We start from the raw sequence: 23,268 nt of genomic DNA on the forward strand, positions 1-23,268 counted from the left end.
CCCCAGATCATCACCCATTTTCAGGAGCAATTTGAATTTTCAGAATTATGCCCTTAGGGTTTCAATGTTTCGCAAGGTCTCCATCACCTACGTCGACTCTTACATTGATTCACTCTTTTTGGAAACTTATTCTTTTCTTCCATTGGCCCAAGGTTTAGTCTCGATGTTTGCAACACTGCTATAGGCCACACATTGTTTTATTTTCCAATGGACTACACTCGTATGAAGACAATTGAAGATGAAGAACCTGCTCAATTCCATACTTTAATTAAGCCTCCCCCGATAGGATAGGGTAAGTCTTATTGCTGCATCTCAGATTGGATTCGGACTTTCGGAAAAATAATTTGCGTCAATAATGCAATAAAAAGTATGCAGGGTGGACATAATTTTTTGTCATTGACCTAATTTTTAAGGTCATGATCCAATTATAGACCTTTCAATATTTTTCACTGTAACCTGACTAAGGTTCGTCCAATCGGACAATTAGATGCTTTGGCCATCTCATAAGGCCATGTTAACCTTTTGGCCTACATTGACCTCAAAATACTTGGTTGTTTAATTCAGTGACCTGATATGCAAATCCTCTTCAACTTTCAAGTCAATCGGACGAAAATTGAGGATTTTAGAAATCTGGCCTATGTTGAACTTAAAAAAGAATTGTTAGTTGAATTCAATGACCAAATGTGAAAAGCCTCTTCAATTTTTGAGTCAATCTGATGAAAATTGACAAATATAGAAATTCTGCCTGTGTTGACCTTTTGGCCTATGTTGACCTCAAAAATGACTGAAGTGATGTGAAAATTATGTTCAAATTTCAAGTCAATTGGATGAAAATTGCCAATTTTAGAAATTTCGGCCTATGTTGACCTTTTGGCCTATGTTGACCTCAAAAATAATTGGTGGTTGAATTCTGTGGCCTGATATGCAGAGCCTCTTCAAATTTAAGTCAATCAGATGAAAACTGAGGATTTTAGAAATTTGGCCTATGTTGACCTTTTGGCCTATCTTGACCTCAAAATGGTGACCGCTATATCAAGTGGTAATGTAACATGTGATAAAGTCTCTATTTCCTCCGCTGACCGTTTTTCAATGCACACTCTTAACAAAATACAGACATGTACGTGCGCGACCGATTGCTCAACCCCGCTCTTCACTTCGCGAGCGCAGGGTAATAACTTGGGAGTACATTGCAAGTTATTTCTTTCAAACTGGGGGATTACACACATTTCCTGTTCTTGTTAGTTCCACCGTTCTTGACAAGAACGGACCACTCAGTGTGTTTGTGGTACAAGATACAGGCATATTCGTGTTATTGTGTGCATTGGTTTCCTCCCAAAGCCTTAACCTTCAAGAACAAGACAGACATTGAAGCTTGAGAAGATTGGGAATATTGAAGAGTATGAAGTGACAAGATGCCTAAGGTTTCAGGAAGTGATTCACCATTTCCAGAGCATTCGGTCCGATTAGTTTGTCTGCTAGGAAGATGGCAATGATGTTTCACTCACGGGCCCTCAGTACGTTGGACCAATGGACCATGGCCGAACGTAAATCACAACCCACTCTCATGTGTAAGGTCACATCACTTTACAGATGTGCTTGCTGCCAACTTGATTATGTTTCTTGCCACATTTCAGAATGCTGCAAGCAGTGCAATAACCCGAGAGTGAAATGATAAATGGCGATGTCCATCGGTTTTTCCCCTTCCACATGTGGAAGCAACCTATTGGGTCCGTCACTCGGTGATGAACATGCCACCAATGTTTATTCGTCTCCCTGTGGTGACCTTTGGCAAGTATGATGGGGTTTTCAACTTGTCCAGGGTATTTCGTTATTACCTACCCTTGTGACATACCTCTCGAAGTACTGACTGCCAGCAGCCGACACCCTTATGGGACCGCATACTGGAGAGAGTGGTATTGACAACTGTATGAGTACAACTCTGAAGAGCGGGTCCCCAGTCATCAAATGTCAACATGAACGAAGATGTCTGTTGCAGAGCGTTATATGATGAGTAACTCATTCCTTCCTATGTTTAGTGTGAACGCCAAATGCCATTACAATAGTTGTTCCGGTTTAGGTGTTTAAAGGGGATTTTTACCTTTTCTGCACACTCACCTGTGGCTTCATCCTCATGTGAAGTTAATAACAGCTATAGACACATGGGATATGTACTTGTCATTTTCCTGCTATCATCAAGATCCGGTGATACCGTTAAACTCAGGCCAGTGTGTTTTCCTTTCTCTTTCACAGATCGGTGTCCGATCGGTCCATCCATCGGTACCATCCATCGGATCATCGGATGGTCCATCGGATCAGTACTGATGACAGATCGGTGTCCGGTTTCTTTCTCTTTTATTCACACTCATTTGCCTTGTTTCTCTCGCAGGATGCACGGTGATCTTACACACACTTATGAGAGTGCTTCTACACGGTCTTTCCAAAATGGACGTGCAGATAACATCAGATCAGCAACAAAACAGGCAAAATACCTAGCACAAGCTGCTTGGGGAACACAAAAGGTAACTTTTTCCTCAAACACCTAGCACTTTATTGAACTGGAGAGTACACAGAACACCTTAACTTACACAATGTTCAAGTGTATAATTAAACTGAAATGCAATTATGATTTTAAAGGTCGTACAAAAAAATTTCAGAAGTTCAGCATTGTTGACGCAGTGCCTTATACACCACTTCATTTAAAATGTCCCCAGGACTGCAAAACTGGTGGAAATTTATGGTCTACAGTGTTCAAGTATATAATTAAATTCAAATAAAATAAAGATTGGAAAGGTAGTATAAAAAAATGAATTCCGGAAGTTTACTGCCATTGATTCAGCGTCTTTTACACCACCCTATCTAGTTATCCGTGCTATATCCTATATCTAGTTATCGTATCATTAGTTATCCATGCCTGTTGTTTGTATCCTTTATTAGATCCTTAAAAACAGCATCATTTTCTGTTTGAAATGGTTTTTAATTTTGTTTGACTGCCAGGCAGGCAAAGTTTTAAAAAATCTCACTCCCCTCTGCGCATGTGCAATTGGGACAAATTCAGAGAGACAAAGTATTGTTAAACTGCAGGTTCATTTCCGGATTCATGTTCCGATTCGTGTTCAAAATATAACATTCAATTGAAACGAAGTTGCTCCTCGATCAAAAACTGACATTTGTAGGCAGACAGATGGACAGACAGAAGTGAACCAATTGCTTACGGGGGCAAAGGGTCTGCAGACAGAAAGTATGGTGAAGGGTAAGCAGGAGGAAAGGTGCACGTGGATGCAGCACAGCATGTGGACCGGTGAAGAAGAGTTGCAAAAATGGGGACGCGATCCCAGCGGGTGTAGAAAAGGTGGGAGGTTGACACGTTGTACACACACCGGTATATACATCATACTGGCGATGAGGCATGGCATTTTCCTAGAGGAGAATCACGATATCTTAGGGCAAGTCACATTTCTTCTGACACAGTGCTGTTAGCATGCTGTCCCTGCAGTATATCTTACTATAATTCACCAAATGTCTGTCTGTCTGTCTGTCTGTTACCAGGTACCGCAAAAACGGCTGAACCGATCGCAACGAAATTTTGGGTGGGTAATCCTGGGACCCCCTGGAGTAAAATAGGCTATATTAATTTTCCTAATTTTCCAGTTTTTCCAAACACGATGGAATAATATTTACTGATATGAACAGTGATGTGGCTTTTATTGGAATTCTACAAATACTATTTAGATTTTGATGATTTGCGTGTGATATGATTCAACAAATGTTTATATAAATCGTTTAAAATTAAAAAAAAAAAGCCTTCAATTTCTGATATTTTGCCTTTTCATTTGGGCCTCCCAATTGAAGCCCCGTCCGCAGGGCCGGTACCGTTGCTAGTTCACATAATATGCCTGTTCACAGCCTGATCCTTGAGCACAGGAGAACATGATGTGCATCACCGTCATTGCTCTCTGGCTGCCACAAGTGGCCATTGAGCAATGAAGTGGTGACACGGTGACCGCCATTCGTCATTTTTCTTGGTGACTGTGTTGAGCGCCAATCGACATTTTGCCCCTACAATTGTGCACTAAAGAACATGCCCAGGTTTCATTCACCATGAGGATCCACCCCAGGAAAATGACATCCTCACATTGACAAGGCTGAAGAAGAGTCATGCACATGATCAATGTGTCTGTGGCCAGCTGATCATCATGGAGCACATGGGGCATTATTTTGCACAAATCTTGCTCTTTACCAGTTTTTTGGTGCTTGGATGGGAAATTGGGAAATTCCTGCTTCTTGTGGGATTCCGGTATAGGTGATGCTTCGTTTCCACTACACTGAGTTGAGCACTCGAATTTGGTGACTGACTCGAGTAGCAAAATTTTGCGACTTGACTTACATTGAATTAAAATGGCGTTTAAAATAAATGATAAATGATTTTCCGTCGTCGGCGTGCATGGTTCAGTCAATGACGACATATACATTGTAAGTGCACCCACCCTATGGTGTACATGTGCAGCGCCCTTGAGCTCACGGCCGCCGCATCGCATACTGTTCACCACTGAAGTTAAAGGGAATGTCCACTCCAGACAGCACAGAGCACACCATTTCCTGGTGGCAAGCACCAGACTTACCAACGGATGTACAACTTTATTCAAACCATGTAATCGACGTTCGTGTTCAATTGGGGAAACTTGGCCTTTTACATGTCCCAACCCAATCCAAGGATTTTGTGATGATTTAAATATAATTTGATTTGGATCATTTAAAATTCGTCAATAATTAGCCCATCCCGTGCACAGTCGGAGACGGTGTTTTGTAATCACTTCTGTCTTTCTGTCTGTGTGTATATATTTGTCTGTCCGGGCCATAACTTTTTTACCGTTTGAGTTTTGTCATCAAATATTCACCAAAACTCTATTATGATAATACGAAGAAGGCAAATTAATAATTTTGTCACTCGGTCAAGGTCAGCATCACATAAAATCATCCATTTTCATCCAATTGACATGAAATTTAAATTTACCATTTGAGTTTTGTCATCAAATTTTCAACCAAGCTTTATTATGAGAATATGGAGAAAGCAAATTAGTAATTTGGTTTAAAGGTCAAAGGTCAGCGCCACATAAAATCGTCACTTTTCATCCAATTGACCTGAAATTTTAAGAATTTGCTTATTGTGTCACTGAATTGGTTCACCAATCCAAAGCTAGATTTTTTTTAGGTCAAAGGTCAAGGTTGCGTAAAATCACCAATTTTCACCCGATTGACCTGAAAATTAAAGAATTTGCATATTGTTACGGATTTGTCACTTCCGTAGTGGTGGTTTGCATCCACTGTAAATATTTCCGATTCCATGTATTATTATTGTTGTCATTTAAAGGGAATAGATATTTCTAGTTTCAAAAGTTAAAAGTTAATGTTAAAAGAAACAGGAAACCGGATCGGGAACCCGACGACAAACCAGAAGAAGACGAAGAGAAAGGAGGCGGAGCGAGTGAAGTCGGAGAAGAAGCGAGTCGTTTCTTCGTCCTGAGCGAACGTTGTCGAGCAAGAGTCACGAGTGAACTTTGGGTTTCCTGGAAAGGGATTCCTGCGATAGGGTTGTTATCGCTGTGACTGATCAACCTGCGTGTCAGGTTTGGCGTTGGATTCCGAGGAATCATCGTTGTCATTACGTCTCAAGTACGAGCCGTCGGCCATTTTGACTCACGCGCTTTGCTCATCGCGAAAGGTCTTTGCTTCGCGTCAGCCGTTTTCACCATTCAGACGTCTATCTGGGATGTGTGTGTGCAACGCGAATTTTGAAGACAAACCTGAGGTTCGCCGATTTGGAGCGGTCAAACATTCATACCCGAGGGGGTGAATTTCCCAGTCGCCTTGAGTGCGCCTTTTCACAGCTGTTGGCTGCGTGACCCTTTTCTGCCGCTTTGGCCGCATACGCCTTTGTGCAGTTTTGGCAGCGTGACTGGGCCTGTCATCTGAACGGGATTCGGGTTTGGATTCGACCTCTTTCTGACGATCGCTGGAGGGGATCAACTTGAGCTCGAAGACGGGAATATAGTAACATTGGGGAATGTTCTTTTTTCACTCACTTGGAGCACAGTGAGTTACCTGATATTAGCTGATGGTTCCATCATAAGATATATGTTGATTGTACTTTTGATTGCTATCATTGTTATACTGTTATTCTTGTGTGATTTTTAATACAATATTGTTTGTTAGTAACAATTGGTGTGGTTTCACCATTGATTTTTGACACAGAATAACACATTTTTCTGCCGTGACTCCTCTCGGGACTCGGAGGTACACCGCGACCAGGGGGTCGGGGAGGAGCATGTAACAATATTGTGTCACTGAATTAGTTCACCAATCAAAAGCTACAAGCCGATTGTTTTGTTTTTTTTTAGATCAAAAGGTCAAGGCTGCATAAAACCAATGTTCATTTTGTATTTTTTTTTTTACTGTTTTCGTTATTTTGAGCATATGGAGGAAGAAGAAGACGTATCAATACAAACGGACGCGGATGGGCTTTGCATTTGCAGATGCTTTCTCGTTGTAAATTGTATCACGACTTTGTCAATAATTGTAAATTATATAATGACAACAATTTTAAGTTAACAAGTTATACGTTTAATTTTCTCCAGTTTCCCACCTTCTTTCTGTTTCCACAGCGTCCCGCTCCCTTCCTGATTCGCCTGATTAAAGTTTCATTTTAACATCTACGATATAAAGAGCCGTTGGTCTGTCTGTGTCGCCATTTTTCTCAGATGGCTTAATGGATCTTCAAACTTTTAGAGATTCATCAGTGACTGCATGGGAGTGTTTTGGTGCAAAAAAGAAAAAATTTAAATAAAAAAGTTTCTTTTTTTGGATTTTTAAAAAATCGCTCTATGGTGCCTAAGCCTTTTGGATTAATGACAGTTAAATACAAGTTCACATTCGCATAAATAAATATAAAACAATCACCAGAATTTGAACACCAATAAATCAAACAATTCCGGAAGCGGTCAAAGTTGGTGGTAAGGCTTCTTCCTGAACGTCATCATACTTAACTCATAAACGTGATGAATGGTACATTCAGCAGAATCTATTCAACAAAAAGGTAAAATGATGATTTGACATTTGTGATGGATCCTGATTTGGATGTAATTGCTTTTCCATTATATTTGCCCTCATTTCAAATATGTTAACGTTTCTTTTTCGCTTGAGCAACGCCAGGTAATCCAGCTATAAATACTTAGAAACTTTACTCAGGTTACAAATACAACTTTGTCTGGGGGGTAACTTAGGCTATGTGGCTGCGGCCTCATTCGGGGCTGTGGGGGACCGGGAGAGTAAATTCTCGTAAATAAATCGTAAATTCTCTGTAAATGTGTACCGTGTAGCGCCACCTGGTGATGGTGGCAGAGGGTATTAAAATGTCCTCTTTTACCTGGGCAACACTGAGGTTAAGGCACTCCTTGCATGGGTAAATTTTTCCTCCCTCCCTTCCCCCCTCCCATAAAACAGAGGGGCCTATCTAAAGCCACCCCCTTCCCCCCCCCCCCTCCACCTTCCACTACCCCCACTCCCTTCCTCACCCCTCCCTCTCCTGCCTCCCCCCCCCCCCCACCCCCCCCCCCCCCCCACACCCCCTACTCCCTCCACCCCCTCCCATGGAAATACCGGGTACTCCTACTAGTATATAATAAGAATACAGTACAAGTAAATTATTAAAATCTCCTTTCCCGTTCCACATTGAATGCTTTGGTGCTATGTCTAAACCATTTAAACATAAGCTGAGGTTACTGACTAGTCTCATGTACATATTTTGAAATTTTTTTTCGTTTTTTTTTTGTATACAGAGTCGAGACTTGTATAAGAGATAATACAGTAAACACGAAAACATGCACAGACACATAAAACGTACAATAAAGGGAGTGGGAGAAAAGAGGGGGGGGGGGAGAGGAAAGCACACAAGCACAACAACAGTAGACAACAGGGACGTCAGGAGATCTGTGGAAGAGAGAGGGCTGGGGCGGTGTATATGGGATAAACAAGATGGACACTACAGGGGATTTCAGGAAGAAAACGGAATTTGAAGGAGGTGGTTTTGGGGTAGATTAACGGGGGTAGAAAGACGAAGGTTTTGGGCGGTGGAAAATATGAGATGGTGGTGAACAGCTGTTTTGAAGACCTGGAGGGAGGAGTGGGATTGAAGAGAGTGTGGGAGTTTGTACAGAGGTGGGAAAAAAGAGGAATGAAAGAGTGAAGGTGAGTCGAGAGTCTTTTTCTGACAGGTTCACCAGAAGAGGGTTTCTGGCAGATCTTGCGCATCCTGCAGGAATATTTGGAGGACAGCACAGACAGAGCAGGGTGAGCTAGGCCGGAGAGGAGTCGGTATAAGACAGAAAGACCCCAACCTTTTGTCTTTCAATCCTGACAAATCTCACACTCTTACAATGTCTCTCCGAAAGGACCGACTGGACAACCCTCCCATCTACTTTCTCAACAATCCTCTCCAAGAAGTTCTGTCGCTCAAGCTTTTGGGTCTCACTATCTGCCATGATCTTTCTTGGGAAAACCACATTTCCAAGCTGGCCTCCAAAGCCAGTCGCCGACTGGGCATCCTCCGTCGTGCGAAGTCCTTCCTTGGCACACCTGAGCTCCTCATCACATACAAGGCTGTCATCCGCAGCTCAATGGAATACTGTTCCCCCCTCTGGGCTGGTGCTCCTGCCTCACACCTTGCTCGGCTTCACGCTGTTGAGGCCAAAGCTTTCAGAATCATTGGAATCTCCTGCGATGTAGTCAACGCCGAGGGCCTTTCACTCACTCACCGCAGGCAGGTTGGTGGTCTTTCTGTCTTCTACCGACTCCTCTCCGGCCTTGCTCCCCCAGCTCTCTCTGTGCTCTGTCCCCCCAATATTCCTTCAGGTCGCACAAGATCTGCCTGCAACCCTCTTATGGTTAAACTGCCAAAGTCTAGGCTCTCTGCTCACCTTCACTCTTTCATTCCCCTTTTCTCCCGCCTCTGGAACAAACTCCCCCACTCCCTTCAATCCCACTCCTCCCTCCAGGTCTTTAAAACAGCTGTTCACCACCATCTCTTATCTTCCCCCATCGAAAACCTTGATCTTTTCTACCCCCGGTAATTCACCCCAGAGTCCTTGCAGTGTTCATATGTTTTAATCCTCTCCCACCTCCCCCCAAGTCCTCCCGATGTCCCTGCTCTCGGGTGTTGTGTTTGTGTCCTTCCCCCTCTTCCCCCTCTCTTTTGTGTCCTCCCCCCTCTCTCCCCATCTTGTCTGCCGCTCCCCTTGTTTTTTGTGTTTTGTGTGTCGGTTTGTCTTTTTGTGTGATTAGTGTTAGCTCTTTCACGAGCCTCGATCTTGTATACAAAAAAAAACAAAAAAAACCTGCCTCCGGTGAGCGAGTTCAGCTTCATCACGGCAGATTCCAATGATTCTGAAAGCTTTGGTTTCAACAGCGTGAAGCTGAGCTAGGTGTGAGGCAGGAGCACCAGCCCAGAGGGGAGAGCAGCATTCCATCAAGCTGCGGATGAGAGCCTTGTATGTGGTGAGGAGCTCAGGTGTGCCAAGGAAGGACCTCGCACGACGGAGGATGCCCAGTCAGCGACTGGATTTGGAGGCCATCTTGGAAATGTGGTTTTCCCAGGAAAGATCATGGATGATAGTGAGACCCAAAATCTTGAGTGACAGAACTTCCTGGAGAGGATTGTTGAGAAAGTAGATGCGAGGGTTGTCCAGTCGGTCTTTTCGGACAGACATCGTGAGTGTGAGATTTGTCTGGATTGAAGACATGTTCCACTTGTTTGACCAGTCTGTGATTTTGTCCAGGTCTGCAGAGAGTGAGGAGGCTGCAGACTGCCGATCTGAGGGATGAGGAATGGAGCGGCAGAGAGTAGTCATCAGCAAAAAGATAGAGAGGATTTTCCAAAGTCTGAGAGATCATTGATGAAGATTAGAAAAAGCACAGGGCCCAGAACACTGCCTCGAGGAACTCCAGCCTGAACAGGAAGGGGAGATGAAAGAATCCCATTTGGAGCCACACGTTGACTTTGGCAGGAGAGGAAGCCATGTGTGGAGATTTCCATGGATACCATAAGAGGAGAGTTTGGTGAGAATTGATTCGATTATGGCGAAGATTGTGGCCAGCTGACCATCATGGAGAATTTTTTAAGTGATTCTTCACCATTGAGAAATAGGACCAAAAACAATATATAGTATGATATCTCAAAAAGTTGTAGGGTTTGGGGATGGGTGGGAAGGGCTGTTGTCTTACAAAGCGGTATTTAATTAGTGGGAGGGATAATTCAACACGGCGAAACGTTGTGGAGCGAGAGTGACGTCTAAAATTGCTGAATATTTTGTTACGTAATATCTGACTGACCCCGCAATAATATTTTGTATTCAACAACCTGGTACCCAACATCCAAAAGCATTACTTTGATTGTCAGCTAATTATACCTCGTTGCTTTTACTTTTTTCTTTAGGAAACCGAGAAACTTCAGTTGTTGAGAGAAGCAGTGCGAATTCAAGCAGAAAACACACGGAAGGTTGGATTCTCACTGTATACAATAGTTACTGCTTCTTTATACTGATTTACTTTCAAGCCTATCTGTCGACATAATACGCTTGTCAGTTTGTTTGACCTTTCGTCACATATTGATAGATGACTGAATCTCGTGATCTTGTGAATTAAACAATGTTTTGTCGTTATTTAATTCAACGCTTTGTGTATGTATGTATATGTATGTAGCATATACACGTTGTCATGTCACGTGCTTACGGATGTGATATGCCTCTGCATCGGAGAGCTAATGTCTCTGTGAACAGTCGAACAATCTTTTACTTTGAGCTCATCACACTGGGGAGTAGGAGAGCATATATATATGGGGTAGGAGAGTTTGTGTGAGAAATCTCTGAGGATATCCCGGAGACTCAATAGCTCAGTGGGCTGTAACCGCGTAAGTGATGAGGTTCGTGGGTTCGAGTCCCGGGTTGTCAGAATTTTTTCACATTAGCCCCACGCAGGAATCTACTTCCTGTTTATTAAATTGTTAGATGAGTAAATCTTCAATGCACTTTCACACACTTACATACGCATACATACACTCACATCCGGGGTCGACCAAGCCGGCACGTAAGACATCGGCCATTGTAAAGCTCGCAGTGTTAGTGTGAGAAATCTCTGAAGATATCCCGGAGACTCAATGGCTCAGTGGGTTTTCACCGTTTTAGTGATGAGGTCCGTGGGTTCGAGTCCTGGGTTGTCATAATTTTTTCACACGAGCCCCACGCAGGAATTTACTTCTGTTTATTATATATATACTGTTATATATTATATATCTACTGTCTACTGTTTTATATATATATATATATATATATATATATACGGTAGGAGAGTTGAGGGCTTGGGACTGGAATGGTTGGATGGTTAGTTGGGGGGGAGCCTGGGGACAGCGGTGGGGGGGGGGGGGGGGCGTAGAGTTAAGGGTGTGGGGTGGAGGGGTCGCTTCAATCAAGCAACATTTTTTGGGAGCACATAATTAGACAATATTAAATTCCCGTAATATCTAACCTTTCTTTGAATAATAGCGAAGTTGTCAAAGTTATGATATTTAACTGTTCTTTGTATAATAATACATTACATGAAATGTCTGTGGGTACCTGCAAATATTTAATAATGTTTTATAATTGTCTCGTTTATTAATGTTCTATAGGTGGTGAAAGGTCACGTTTCACCACCTATAGAACATTAATAAACGAGACAATTATAAAACATTATTAAATATTTACAGATATTTACAGGTTAAATATTTACGGGTACCTGTAAATATTTAATAATGTTTTAAAATTGTCTCGTTTATTAATGTTCTATAGGTGGTGAAAGGTCACGGCTCAGACTGCCACCTCCTCGCTCTCAGAGAACAGGCGAAGAAACTTCAGGGTCAAACACCAGAGCTGTTTCTGCACCCAGCCTATGTCAATGCTCAGCATTTCCTCCTTTCAACAAGCCAGGTGCACTATTTCTTATTCTATATCCCATCTCTTTTCTCTCTTAGTTATTTATATCAGGAAAAGTGAACAAAATGTTCATCAAGTGATTGTTTGCATGTTTTTCCAAGCAATTCAATCTGCACAGAATCTCAAAAATAACATACAGTCTCAGACAAGCACGAGATGATTGAATATGATTTAAATACAATAGCGGTTGTCCAGGTATTACGTTAATCGCGGGGATGCAAAAAGTGTCAGTCCAATTTGGAGGAGCATGCAGGGATACAACAGGCATTTTAAGGCCATTTTCCCTGCTAGAGCGGGGGTTAGCCTTGCGGTCCCCATGACAATCTTCTCCATTTTGCCCTATTTTCTGCATCTCCCCTTGTTAACCCCCTTGCCCGCATTTCTTCTTCCACCATCTTTAGCCAAGTCTTTCTCGGTCTTCCCCGTCCTCTACTTCCTTCTACATTCATTTCCATCACTCTTCTCAACCAGTCACTTTCATCCTTCCTCAACACATGAACAAACCATCTCAACCTGTTCCTCTTCACAACATCAATCACAGGCTCTATTCCCATCATCTTTCGCAATTCATCATTTGTCTTCCTCTCTCTCAATGATACTCTGCACATCCACCGAACCATTCGCATTTCCACCCTTTCTAGCCTTAGTTGCTGCTCTACGTTCATTACCCATGTCTCACTCCCATAAATCATAACACTTCTCACACATGCAGCATACACCTTTCCCTTCAGCTTGAAGGACACTCCCCTCCTCATCAGCATGCCACTCACTTCCCAAAACTTCTTCCATGCACATCTCACTCTCGCAACCGTTGCCGAGCCTGATCCACCTTCTCCATTCAGCATGTCTCCGAGGTAGCAAAATGTTTTCACACCTTCCAGCTTCACGCCGTCTCCAAGATCCAACTCAACATTTCCTCCATCTGCAGCTCCCTCTGTGCACACCTTACATTTGAATGTAGCTGCCACACTGATTAATGACCCTCTCAGACCACTACATTTTTGATGAACCCACTCAGCGCACATTGTACATTGAATGGAGTTCACTCCGACAGCCTTCCTGCACACAGCACATGGCCACTTCCCAGTTCTTTCCACCTCACCACATGCTTTACCACTTGCCATCACCTTCGTTTTTCCGATTTTCACCTTCAGACCTTTTGTCTCCATACATTCCTTCCACTTGTTCATCATTTCGTTCAGTCCATCCATACTTTCCGCAATCAACACCAGATCATCTGCATACAGCAACTCCCACGGTAAACCCTCCTTTAAGTTCTGAGCCAGCATCTCCATCACAGCTACAAATAGTAGTGGACTTAGTACCGACCCCTGATGCACTCCCACCTTCACCTCAAACTCACCACTGTTCCCGTCCTTTGTCCTTACAGCTGTGCGCACTCTTTTGTACATTGCCATCACTACTCTGATCAACCATGCCTCCACTCCTAACTTCCTCAATGCCCATGTCACTACTTCACGTGGAACCCTATCGAATGCTTTCTCCAGATCAACAAACCCAAGAAACAACTTCTTCCTCTTCTCCATGTACTTGTCCTGCAACTGCCTCACAATAAAGAGCGCGTCTGTCGTTCCTCTTCCTGGCATAAATTCAAACTGCATTTCGTCGATCTTCACGTTCTTCCTTATCCTCCTCTCCAACACCCTTTCCAATACCTTCATTCCATGCTCCAATAACTTTATCGCTCGGTACGAGCCACACTCCAGAGGGTCACCTTTCCCCTTGTATAGAGGGACGAGGGTACTCAGTTCCCAATCCACTGGAATGCGGCCTTCTTTCACCATCAGATTACAGATCTCTGTCATTCTCTTCACACCCCAACTTCCTGCTGCCTTCAACATATCTCCCACAACTCCCGTCAGCCCTCCCGCTTTTCTACTCTTCATTGCTTTTATCGCTTCCTCAACTTCCTTCTCAGTTATCTTCTCTGCCAGTCCTAAAACTGGGTTACTCTCTATGTTGCCATCCCATTCATTCTCTGTATTCAACAGCATTTCCATATATCTTTTCCATCTTCCTTTAATTCCATCTGGGTCCACAACGATTTGTCCCACTTCATCCTTCAAGCAACTCACCCCCCTCACATTACACCTCTCTTTCGCTATCTGCTTTGCAATCCTGAATACCGCTCTCTGACCCTCTTCCGAATCCAAGCGTTCTCTGAACATTTTCCTGCAAGCCTCCTGCGCCTTTGCTACCTCTTTCTTTGCAGCCTTCTTGGCTGCCTTATAACTTTCATGCTCTGCTTTTTCTGCTCCCGTACCTTTCGCCTTCTGCCACTCCTTGAACTTCTTCCTCTTCTCGTCAATCCTCTTTCCAACTTCATCATTCCACCACCATGTTTCCGAGTGCCTCGGTGGTCCTTTTGTCCATCCACATGCCTCACCAACAGCTCCCAACAGACTATCTTTCATTGACATCCAACCACTTTCAAGCTCAACCACATCATCCTCTACCCTACTCAGCCTCTCTTTTAATGCCTCCCTTACTGTCACCTCTTTCAACCTCCACACCTTCATTCTCGGTTGGTACTTCACCCACCGAGCTCTCCTCGCAGCTTTCACCCTAATGTTGCGGACAACCAAGTGGTGCTGTGAAACAGCCTCCTCCCCCGGGATCACCTTTGTGTCCCGGAGGTGCCCCCTATCGCACCAGCAAACTTATTATCCTCTTTCTGGAACTGAGTATTACAAATCAGCTCCATCAGCAAACTCCAAAATCCTTTCACCTTCTCCATTTCTCACACCATATCCGTAACCCCCATGAACCCCCTCAAAACCGTCCATACTCCTTCCCACATGTCCATTTAGGTCTCCTCCTACCACAACTTCCTCATCTTTCACGTTTTCCATCAGCTTCTCTTTTGCACACCAGAACTTGTCCTTCTCTTCTTCGCTCCGACCAACCTGCAGAGCATATCCCGAGATGACGTTCACCAAGAGCTTTCCAATCATCATTTTCACCATCATCAACCTATCATTCACTCTAGTCACACTCACCACACTGTCTACAAACTCCTCAGAATATCAAAGTCAAAATTATCTCCACTCTTTCTTATTTCGCTGATTACTTACGAAGTTTTATTGTTGAAGTATGGCTTCGTAGGATAGCCTCGAGGTATGCACACTCTGCTCTGGGGCTTTCTAACCTTGGCTTCAATCTCGAGCTAGATATAAACTACAACCCTGGTGTTTCTCATGTTGGGAGAGGCATCGATGTGTAACGTCATTTAAAAGGACTTTAAGCCGGACGACTTGTCTGCCCTGTCTGTTTTTCGTTGACCTCCAAATATCACATGGTATATTTTGTGAAGATTAGCTGAGTTATAGTCGGCACCCTGAACCAATTACAAATTTCAGCAACTTTGTCAAAAGTCAAGCCTGGCAGCCAGTTTCTGAAAACTTGTGCCATAAACTTTCCCCTGCTGACCCCACAATATGTGGAAATAGGGCTCAGAAGCCACAGCTGTGCTCCTATACTTTACCCCTCTGTGGCAAAAAACAAACTTCTATTAAGGCTTTAAATATATATATACAGTGCATTCAGAAAGTATTCAGACCCCTTCACTTTTTTCACATTTTGTTAAGTTTCAGCCTAATGCTGAAATCGTATAAATTCATTTTTCCCTCAACAATCTACACTCAATACCCCATAATGACAAAGAGAAAACAGGATTTTAAAAAGTTTTGCAAATTTATTTAAAATAAAAAACTGAAATATCACATTGACATAAGTATTCATACCCTTTGCTATGACACTTGAAATTTAGCTCAGGTGCCTCCCATTTCTCTTGATCATCTTTGAGATGCTTCTACACCTTGATTGGAGTCCACCTGTGGTAAATTCAATTGATTGGACATGATTTGGAAAGGCACACACCTGTCTAGATAAGGTCTCACAGCTGACAATGCATATCAGAGCAAAAACCAAGCCATGAGGTCGAAGGAACTGCCTGCAGAGCTCAGAGACAGGATTGTGTCGAGGCACAGATCTGGCGAAGCCTACAAAAAATCTCTGCTGCATTGAAGTTTCTCAAGAGCACAGTGGTCTCCATAATTCTTAAATGGAAGAAGTTTGGAACAACCAGGACTCATCCTAGAGCTAGCCGCCCGGCCAAACTGAGCCATGGGGGGGGGGGGGGGGGGGGGGAGAAGGGCCTTGGTAAGAGAGGTGACCAAGAACTCGATGGTCACTCTGGCTGAGCTCCAGAGATCCTGTGTGGAGATGGGAGAAACTTCCAGAAGGACAACCATCACTGCAACACTCCACCGATCTGTGCTTTATGGCAGAGTTGCCAGACTCGGGGGTCTCACAAAGCTTGGTGTTGGCTTAGTGGTTAGGGTGCCAGCTTGGGATCCGAGGATCCTGGGTTTGAATCCCGGTCGATCGCTGAATTAATGCCAGGGGGGTTGACTCAGCCTGTCATCCTTCTGAGGTCGGCAAATTGAGTACCAGCAAGAGGCGACTAACAGGGTTGGCGGCAGGAAGGTCATCCGGCCATAAAAACATTGCTTCAAAAAGCGGACCATGGTGCCCGAAAAAGGCCAACCCCTGCTCTGTGGGGAAAAATGGCGTCTAAAGGTGGTTCTACTGTGGGTCTCACATTGATGTCAATGTTTTTTTGGGCAGGGGGTTCCACAGAAGTGAGATTTGTGGAAGAGCAAAGTAGATTTGACAGATTACCACACATCAAATAAATGAATGAACAGGACAGGAGGAAAGGCATAAGGAGAAGAAACACTGAAACTAGCAAGTGAAAGGGTTTGTTTAGGAAAGGTCAATGAGGGTAGAAGTTCAAGAGACTGAACTCTTCCAATGGATAACAAAGGAAATATATGGTTTTGGTTGATGATCTTCAGAAGAGTAACGATCCATCTGTTAGTGGTGACATCACACTGATAACTAGCTTCGGTCGCTGAAGTAACTCGGCCCGGTCGCAGAAGTAACTCAGCCGAGTATACAGTATATACATATATATTGTAATGCTGGACCGTGGTGTGGACATGAGGTCATGAGGTCAAACGATCACCATTTAGCGGTGGATGGCCCTTGAAGACCTATGTTATCTGCCGGGAAAGTTGAACAGATCTTTTCTTTAGTTTCCGATGTACAGAAACTCTAACGAGATCTGTCGCCTGTGGTAGTTTCCCCATTTAAAAACGACCAGGGCGAGTGTGAACCCAAGGGAAACGGACGGAAAATTTAACCTTTATAGCAAGGTTCGAGCCAAATTTCATCAATTGCTGCGAGTTTGACTCACACTGCTGATATACCTGCCAATTCCCGAATGGCACCCCAGGCAGGTGTAAAAAGAAACAGGTTCATTAATAAATAAAATAAGCAAAGAGGGATGGGGAGAACAAAGGAATAAGCGCACACATATATCATAATAATTCTCTATACAATATATTCTCTCTTGCCCACGATATCTCGACGGCTTATGCCATAACTTAGTCACACCATGAAGATTCAGACAGGGGTAGGTCATGAAACACAGAAGGAAAACCTTGTCCCCACACGATGTTTGCATGGGGTTGATGTGTCTGATGGCGGAAGGGAGAGACATGACTGGCTGGCGTGACCGTTAATTTCAGGTCACAATCCAACAAAGTAGATCACGGACATTAATCAAATATAAGGTGCACACTTTCAGTGCAGGTACACTATTATGGTGCAAGAACATGTGTGCAGCAAACTTAAATCCTGTTGAGAATAGAGAAGAGCTTGAATGAACAAACTCAAGAAGACTTCTACAGATTAGAAAAAAAGAGTATGCTATGTTAGACGAGGATTGATTATATTGTTACGGACACGGCTTAAGATGTTATGATGGGCCGAGCGGAATGGCCGCCGTGTTCGCACAGTTTACCCGATTACCCCCAACTCACCCGATTCCACTCGAACGTTGACCAAGTCGCGCTATGCTAAATCAATGAAGGAAAAGACACAACGACTGGGATAAATGAAACGACACAAGGGGTACAGTTCTCAAGACCTCCGGAGGAGGATATAATTAGTGGGGGAGAAAAGGGGTAGATTACAAGGCAATGAGGTAAAGACACAGAAGAGATAGGCACTTAGACACAATCTTATCTATCCCAGACAGACCACAGACAAACGGAACAAGACTGACTTACACAGGGATTGATGGCAGGGAAGGACAGGCAGTCGATAGCACAAGGTGCACCTTGGCTCAGGGACAGAATCAAGCACGGTCCAGTCCAGAGATGCGGGGAGGTGTCACAGCGCTCGGAGGTGGTGTCCTTCTCTCTCCAAGCTGAGGGCGCATCTGACGTCACCTCCCTCTTCCTGCGCATGCTCAGCGGGGAGTGACACGCCCTCGGCTCGTTGGCTCTGCCCCAGATGGGATCGGTCCGCCGCTTCTATTGGGTGCGGGGGGTTACCGGGCTCCGCCCTTGACGAGGAGCTGACAGCGAGCCCCTACGTGGTAACCCCGTCGAGCACATGCTCGATGGCGGCTCGTTGGAAAGGCTTGGTGCCCTTTCAACACCCCCTACCAACCAAGCCGGAGTGAGGACGCACACTCCCCGCGCCGCCGCCGCTGTTGTTGTTGTTGTTGTTGTTGTTGTTGTTGTTGTTGTACCATGAGGAAGAGCTGCGGGGAGGTATTGGGAGGTCCTAAACTTCCTAACGGTGCCATACAATCACATTCTGGTGCAACGAAGAGTCAGAATTAATGGAAACGAGTCCTTAACTGACATAGACTAAGAATAACTAGCAAGATGTCCTATAGTTGTCTACGTGAGATGCGGTGGACCTGGATGCGACATTTAATGGGGGAAATAGGGGGGAGGTCGGGTCTACAGAGTGTTGTTTACAGGAAATGGGACTAGGGAATGGGGGATTGGGGATAGTTGGGAAGTATGGAGGAAATAGGGGAATATTTACAAGCGGATATGGATGGATGCCAATCTCATATCCGCAACATTGCACCCTTCTCTACCTCGGGGCGTCCCAACCCGATAAATTTTTACTTACTTTAGTGTGGCACTCAGATGTAGTTCCCTCTACTATTAACTCAACCCTGAGTGCGACAGTTTTACAGATGTTCACAAATGAGTAAATATGTCCCCCTGCGACGTTGCACCCTTCTCCTCACAGAAACACACCCACAGGATAACCGAATCGCGGAAAGCATCCTCAAACTAAACATACAGCCCGTAGGGAGCATCATTTATACAAGACTACACTGATATTTACACTACGATCCAGGACCTGTTCTTTGAGGAACACATGCAGATGTTATGCATAGAGAGAGCACGCATGCCAGCATCGATACACCAACCCACGAGTGCCCTGTGGCCCTACGGCCTTTAATAATGTGCAGAGCACCCCATCCAAGCACCAAAAGCACCACCCCATACACACAGTCAGCACCATCCGGTGCACCAATAAAGTGTTCATAAAAATGCACAATCAAGTGTCCATGGTCACCGGTGGTGTCGCAGCCGGCCGATGTTCTGCCGCTGGTCTTGCCTTCCTGGAGTGCACTTGGCCTTCTGGCTTCTTTAAAAATAAAGAAAGGCGCCAACCGCGTCCATTTCTAAATTGTGGCCGTCAGGGGGGCCAACTAAAAGTGGTTCACCTGTATGGCATAGGTGCCACGTTGACCCAGAGGTCCATCCACGGGTGGTGCTTGCCCGCAAAAGAACTGCGGTCCATGGTGGGCGGCCACAAAAATTGCGGTCCATATGGTGTATCGATCCAGGCAGCAAGCAGCGAAAGTACAGGCCCACAACTGCAGAGCCAGCACCTCTCTCTCCTCTCTCTCTGCCCCAAAGCCAGATCCTCGGAGGTGGGAGACAAAATAAGACAAGTGAGCAAGGTGGTAAGGGCGCAAAAGTGCACGCAATACAAGGTAATGCACACTGGGGGCACATGGGAACCAGGTGAGACAGGTACGTTCCTACCGTACGCCCCCCCCCCCCCCCCCACCAGGTAACCTACATTGCCCCTCCCTTACCCCTTACTGTATCCACAAAACACAACACTACCCATAAACATCTACTTTACACATCAACAAACGTCCCTACTGTCTTCCCCGTTCCTCCCATAAACCAAATTCGTCTTCTCTCCCTCCTAGCCAATCAAATTTGCCATTTTCAACTCTCATCAAAATTTGCCATCTCCAATTCAACATCAAAATTTGCCATCACCAATTCATCATCAGTCCCTCCTAAGGAGGGAGAGATGGAATCACCCCCAATGTCTTATCCACGTCGTGATGCGTCTCACAAATCCACACAGCAATTCTCCTTTCCTGCAACACAGAACAAAGGAACACAGGTGTGGAGTCATCATCATCACCTCAGGTAAGTGGCTGCGTATGGTGCGACAGGTTCATCAATCCTAACTATTTCCTAAATGACTTTAACAACTTTACATTACCCGGGGTCTTTCCCTGCCAATCCATTGGCCAACTTACACTATGGGTTCTAAAAACCAATTCCCATTGACCACTGTGGTGCTTCTCAATTTGGGGTCTCACTCCCCCGATTCATCTCCCGGTGCCCTCGCACAATTTCTGGGCTGTGACGTGTAGCTCTCCCAGCAGGTCTACCCACCTGCACACCTCCACCACTGTAGTTGCCACCCGAGCTTACCTGCTCCTCACCCTAACCTAACTAACTGGGGAAGGCCCTCTCGCACTCTCACCCCCTCAGTGCCCTCTCTGGCACGGGCTGCCCGATCCACACCCGGGATCCTCAGGCACCCACTGACACTAACGGCTCCCAGAGCCCACCTGCGGCCTCACCTGGCCGACATCCTCACAGTGGTGGAGTGCCCAAACCAACTACACACACTAACAGGCTACACGCCCAGCCATTTCCACAACACTAATGCACCCATCCAAACATCATTCTTCCACTCGCACCACAAATGCCAATATCCAACCACAATTTACCTATACCTTCTAACTATTCTTTAAACTACCCGCCCCGGGTACTCGTGAAAGGGGTCCACTCTTCCCCCATCCACACCTTCGCACCATGCACACCACTCCGTACCACTTACTCCAACTCTCTCCACACCACTCATTCTCTGCTCCATATATTCCACACACCTGTACTTGCACACCTGTGCTCTCATACTTGGTGCCGCCTGCACCCTTCTCTCCCCCAAGCGCATTCGCGCTGATCCACAACACTCACTACTCACTCACTGCTCCACACACCTGTCCAGTTCTCACACAGCATCATCTCATCTAACTACTCCCCTCTGAAACTGGCGCTTCCCAGTCGTCCCTTTAAACTATTGCGCTCCCTCGTCATTATCATCCACTCTAATCTACCTGCGTCCCCACTACAGGTATCCTTGTCACTAACTAATCTTAACGTTGCCTAATGTCATCTTCTAGGGCCCTACACACAATATCCTAACCCACCCGGGCTAGTTTTCACTGCCATCAACCCCATAATCTAGTGCTCCTTTGCGCCCCTTGTGAGGGATGACAGAGTTGCCATCCCACCACATCGGGCATCTCCCACTACCAATTTTGCACATCAAATTTCAACAAATCAAAAATTTGCCAATCACTACCCATCATCTGCCAATCATTACTGCCAATCCTTTGCCAATCATCAAATTTTGTTTTTTTCTAATTTTGGGTCCAAAACACTAACCTCATCACCCGTCTACTTATTAGATCCTCTCGGTGCGCCAATTCACGTCTACAGCCCGGCTTCGTACAGCCGAGACATGAACGCGGGTTGTTTGGTGCCAGCGGCTGGATACGTCCCGCATTTGGTGCAGGGAAGGAGGTTTACCCGGGCCGAGGTCCCACGCACCACCTCGGCGTGGAGCCATCCAATGTCCCGATCTCGACCTGCCGGCACGTCTCAACAAAAAGTGGTCGCCATGACGACCCTTCCTATCGAGCTGCCCGCTCCGCCTAGTTGAGCACGGACGCGGCCGTTCCAAGCGAGGCCCAGCGTGGATCGCGTACGGCGGTCCTTTCGAACCCGCCGTGGCTCGGATCCCCGCTGGTTCTCGCGGCACACGAAGCCCGGCACGCACCGAGGGCCCGATTCGGCTAAAAGTCGCTCTAACCGCTAACCCGGTTACCGTCGATGCCTCACCTGCATGCTTACATGCATACGCTACCCCTTTCTTGCTCATACATCCAGCCGTTTCCATGCTCCTCGTCGTACCTTCTCTTACACACCCCGGTACACTCATTCCACTCCCAGCCTTGGTCACACACCTGACCACCGAACACTTTGGCACACATTCGTTGGTCGCACACCTCACCAACACACCTCTTCGCGCCCCTTCCTCGGTCACCTCCTCTGTGACAATCACAGGTGTGCTTTCACTCGCACACCCAACCACGTGCCTCACTACCAATTCCAGCGTGCATTCCCACACACGCTCTACCATTCCAGGTGTGCTTCCTTTCTCACCTGTCACAACCAACTCACGCTCCGTGTCACTCTTACTACTCTCACCTCCACTCTTGACAGCGCACTCTCCCTTACTCTCGACAGCGCACTCTTTCCTCATGCACCCGTCCGTTACACACCTTTCTCGCGCACACTCTCCCGTTACACCCTCTGTAACACTCACCACAGGTGTACACTCTTCCTTACTTTTGACAGCGCACTCTTTCCCCATGCACCTGTCCGTCACACATCTTTCTCGCACACCCTCTCCCGTTACATCCTCTGTAACACTCACCACAGGCGTGCATTCTCCCTTTACACCCTCCGTAACACTCCTCACTACACGCTTCCATGTGCTCCCTCGCACACGCGCTACGACCGACTCACTCTCGACAGCACCCTCACTCCTTGGCACGCACTTTTTCCTCACACACCCCAGAGTCGGACTTTCTCGCACACCTCCTTTTTCACACACCAGACCTGTCGCACACTTCACCAACGGCCTCTCACGAACACCCGGGTCCATCTCGACCCCCAAGCTTCTTAAATCACCTGGCGCATCATACGCACGACCATATTGGTCACCACTTACACCGGGTCCTCTTTCTCTTCGCTTCTCCTCCATCACCTGCGAATCCCTCATCCGGTTAATGAGCACATCATCACGATCCGAACACAGACTTTGGACCAATTCTTTTACCTCCTCTTTTATCTCTTTCTTATCCCCTCTCCGTCGCTTCTTAATTTCGCTCACCCCTTCTTCCACTTCTTCTAATTTCTGCTTCACCTCTTTTATTTCCCGGTGCGTCTCCTCAAGCTCGTCCTCT

The 23,268-nt window shown here is 45.6% G+C and overlaps 1 protein-coding gene across 1 annotated transcript in view; it reads left to right on the forward strand.

Annotated features, from left to right (window-relative positions):
- Positions 1 to 23,268, forward strand: part of LOC137421025 (uncharacterized) — a 150,890-nt gene that overhangs the window by 122,268 nt on the left and 5,354 nt on the right. The window contains exons 15-17 of the mRNA XM_068106672.2: positions 2,387 to 2,519; positions 10,484 to 10,546; positions 11,874 to 12,011. Of these exons, the coding sequence (XP_067962773.2) occupies positions 2,387 to 2,519; positions 10,484 to 10,546; positions 11,874 to 12,011 (334 nt within the window). The remainder of the gene's footprint in view (positions 1 to 2,386; positions 2,520 to 10,483; positions 10,547 to 11,873; positions 12,012 to 23,268) is intronic.

Source organism: Myxine glutinosa, chromosome 2 (genome assembly GCF_964187855.1).
Source record: "Myxine glutinosa chromosome 2, kmMyxGlut1.1, whole genome shotgun sequence".
Classification (NCBI taxonomy): domain Eukaryota; kingdom Metazoa; phylum Chordata; class Myxini; order Myxiniformes; family Myxinidae; genus Myxine; species Myxine glutinosa.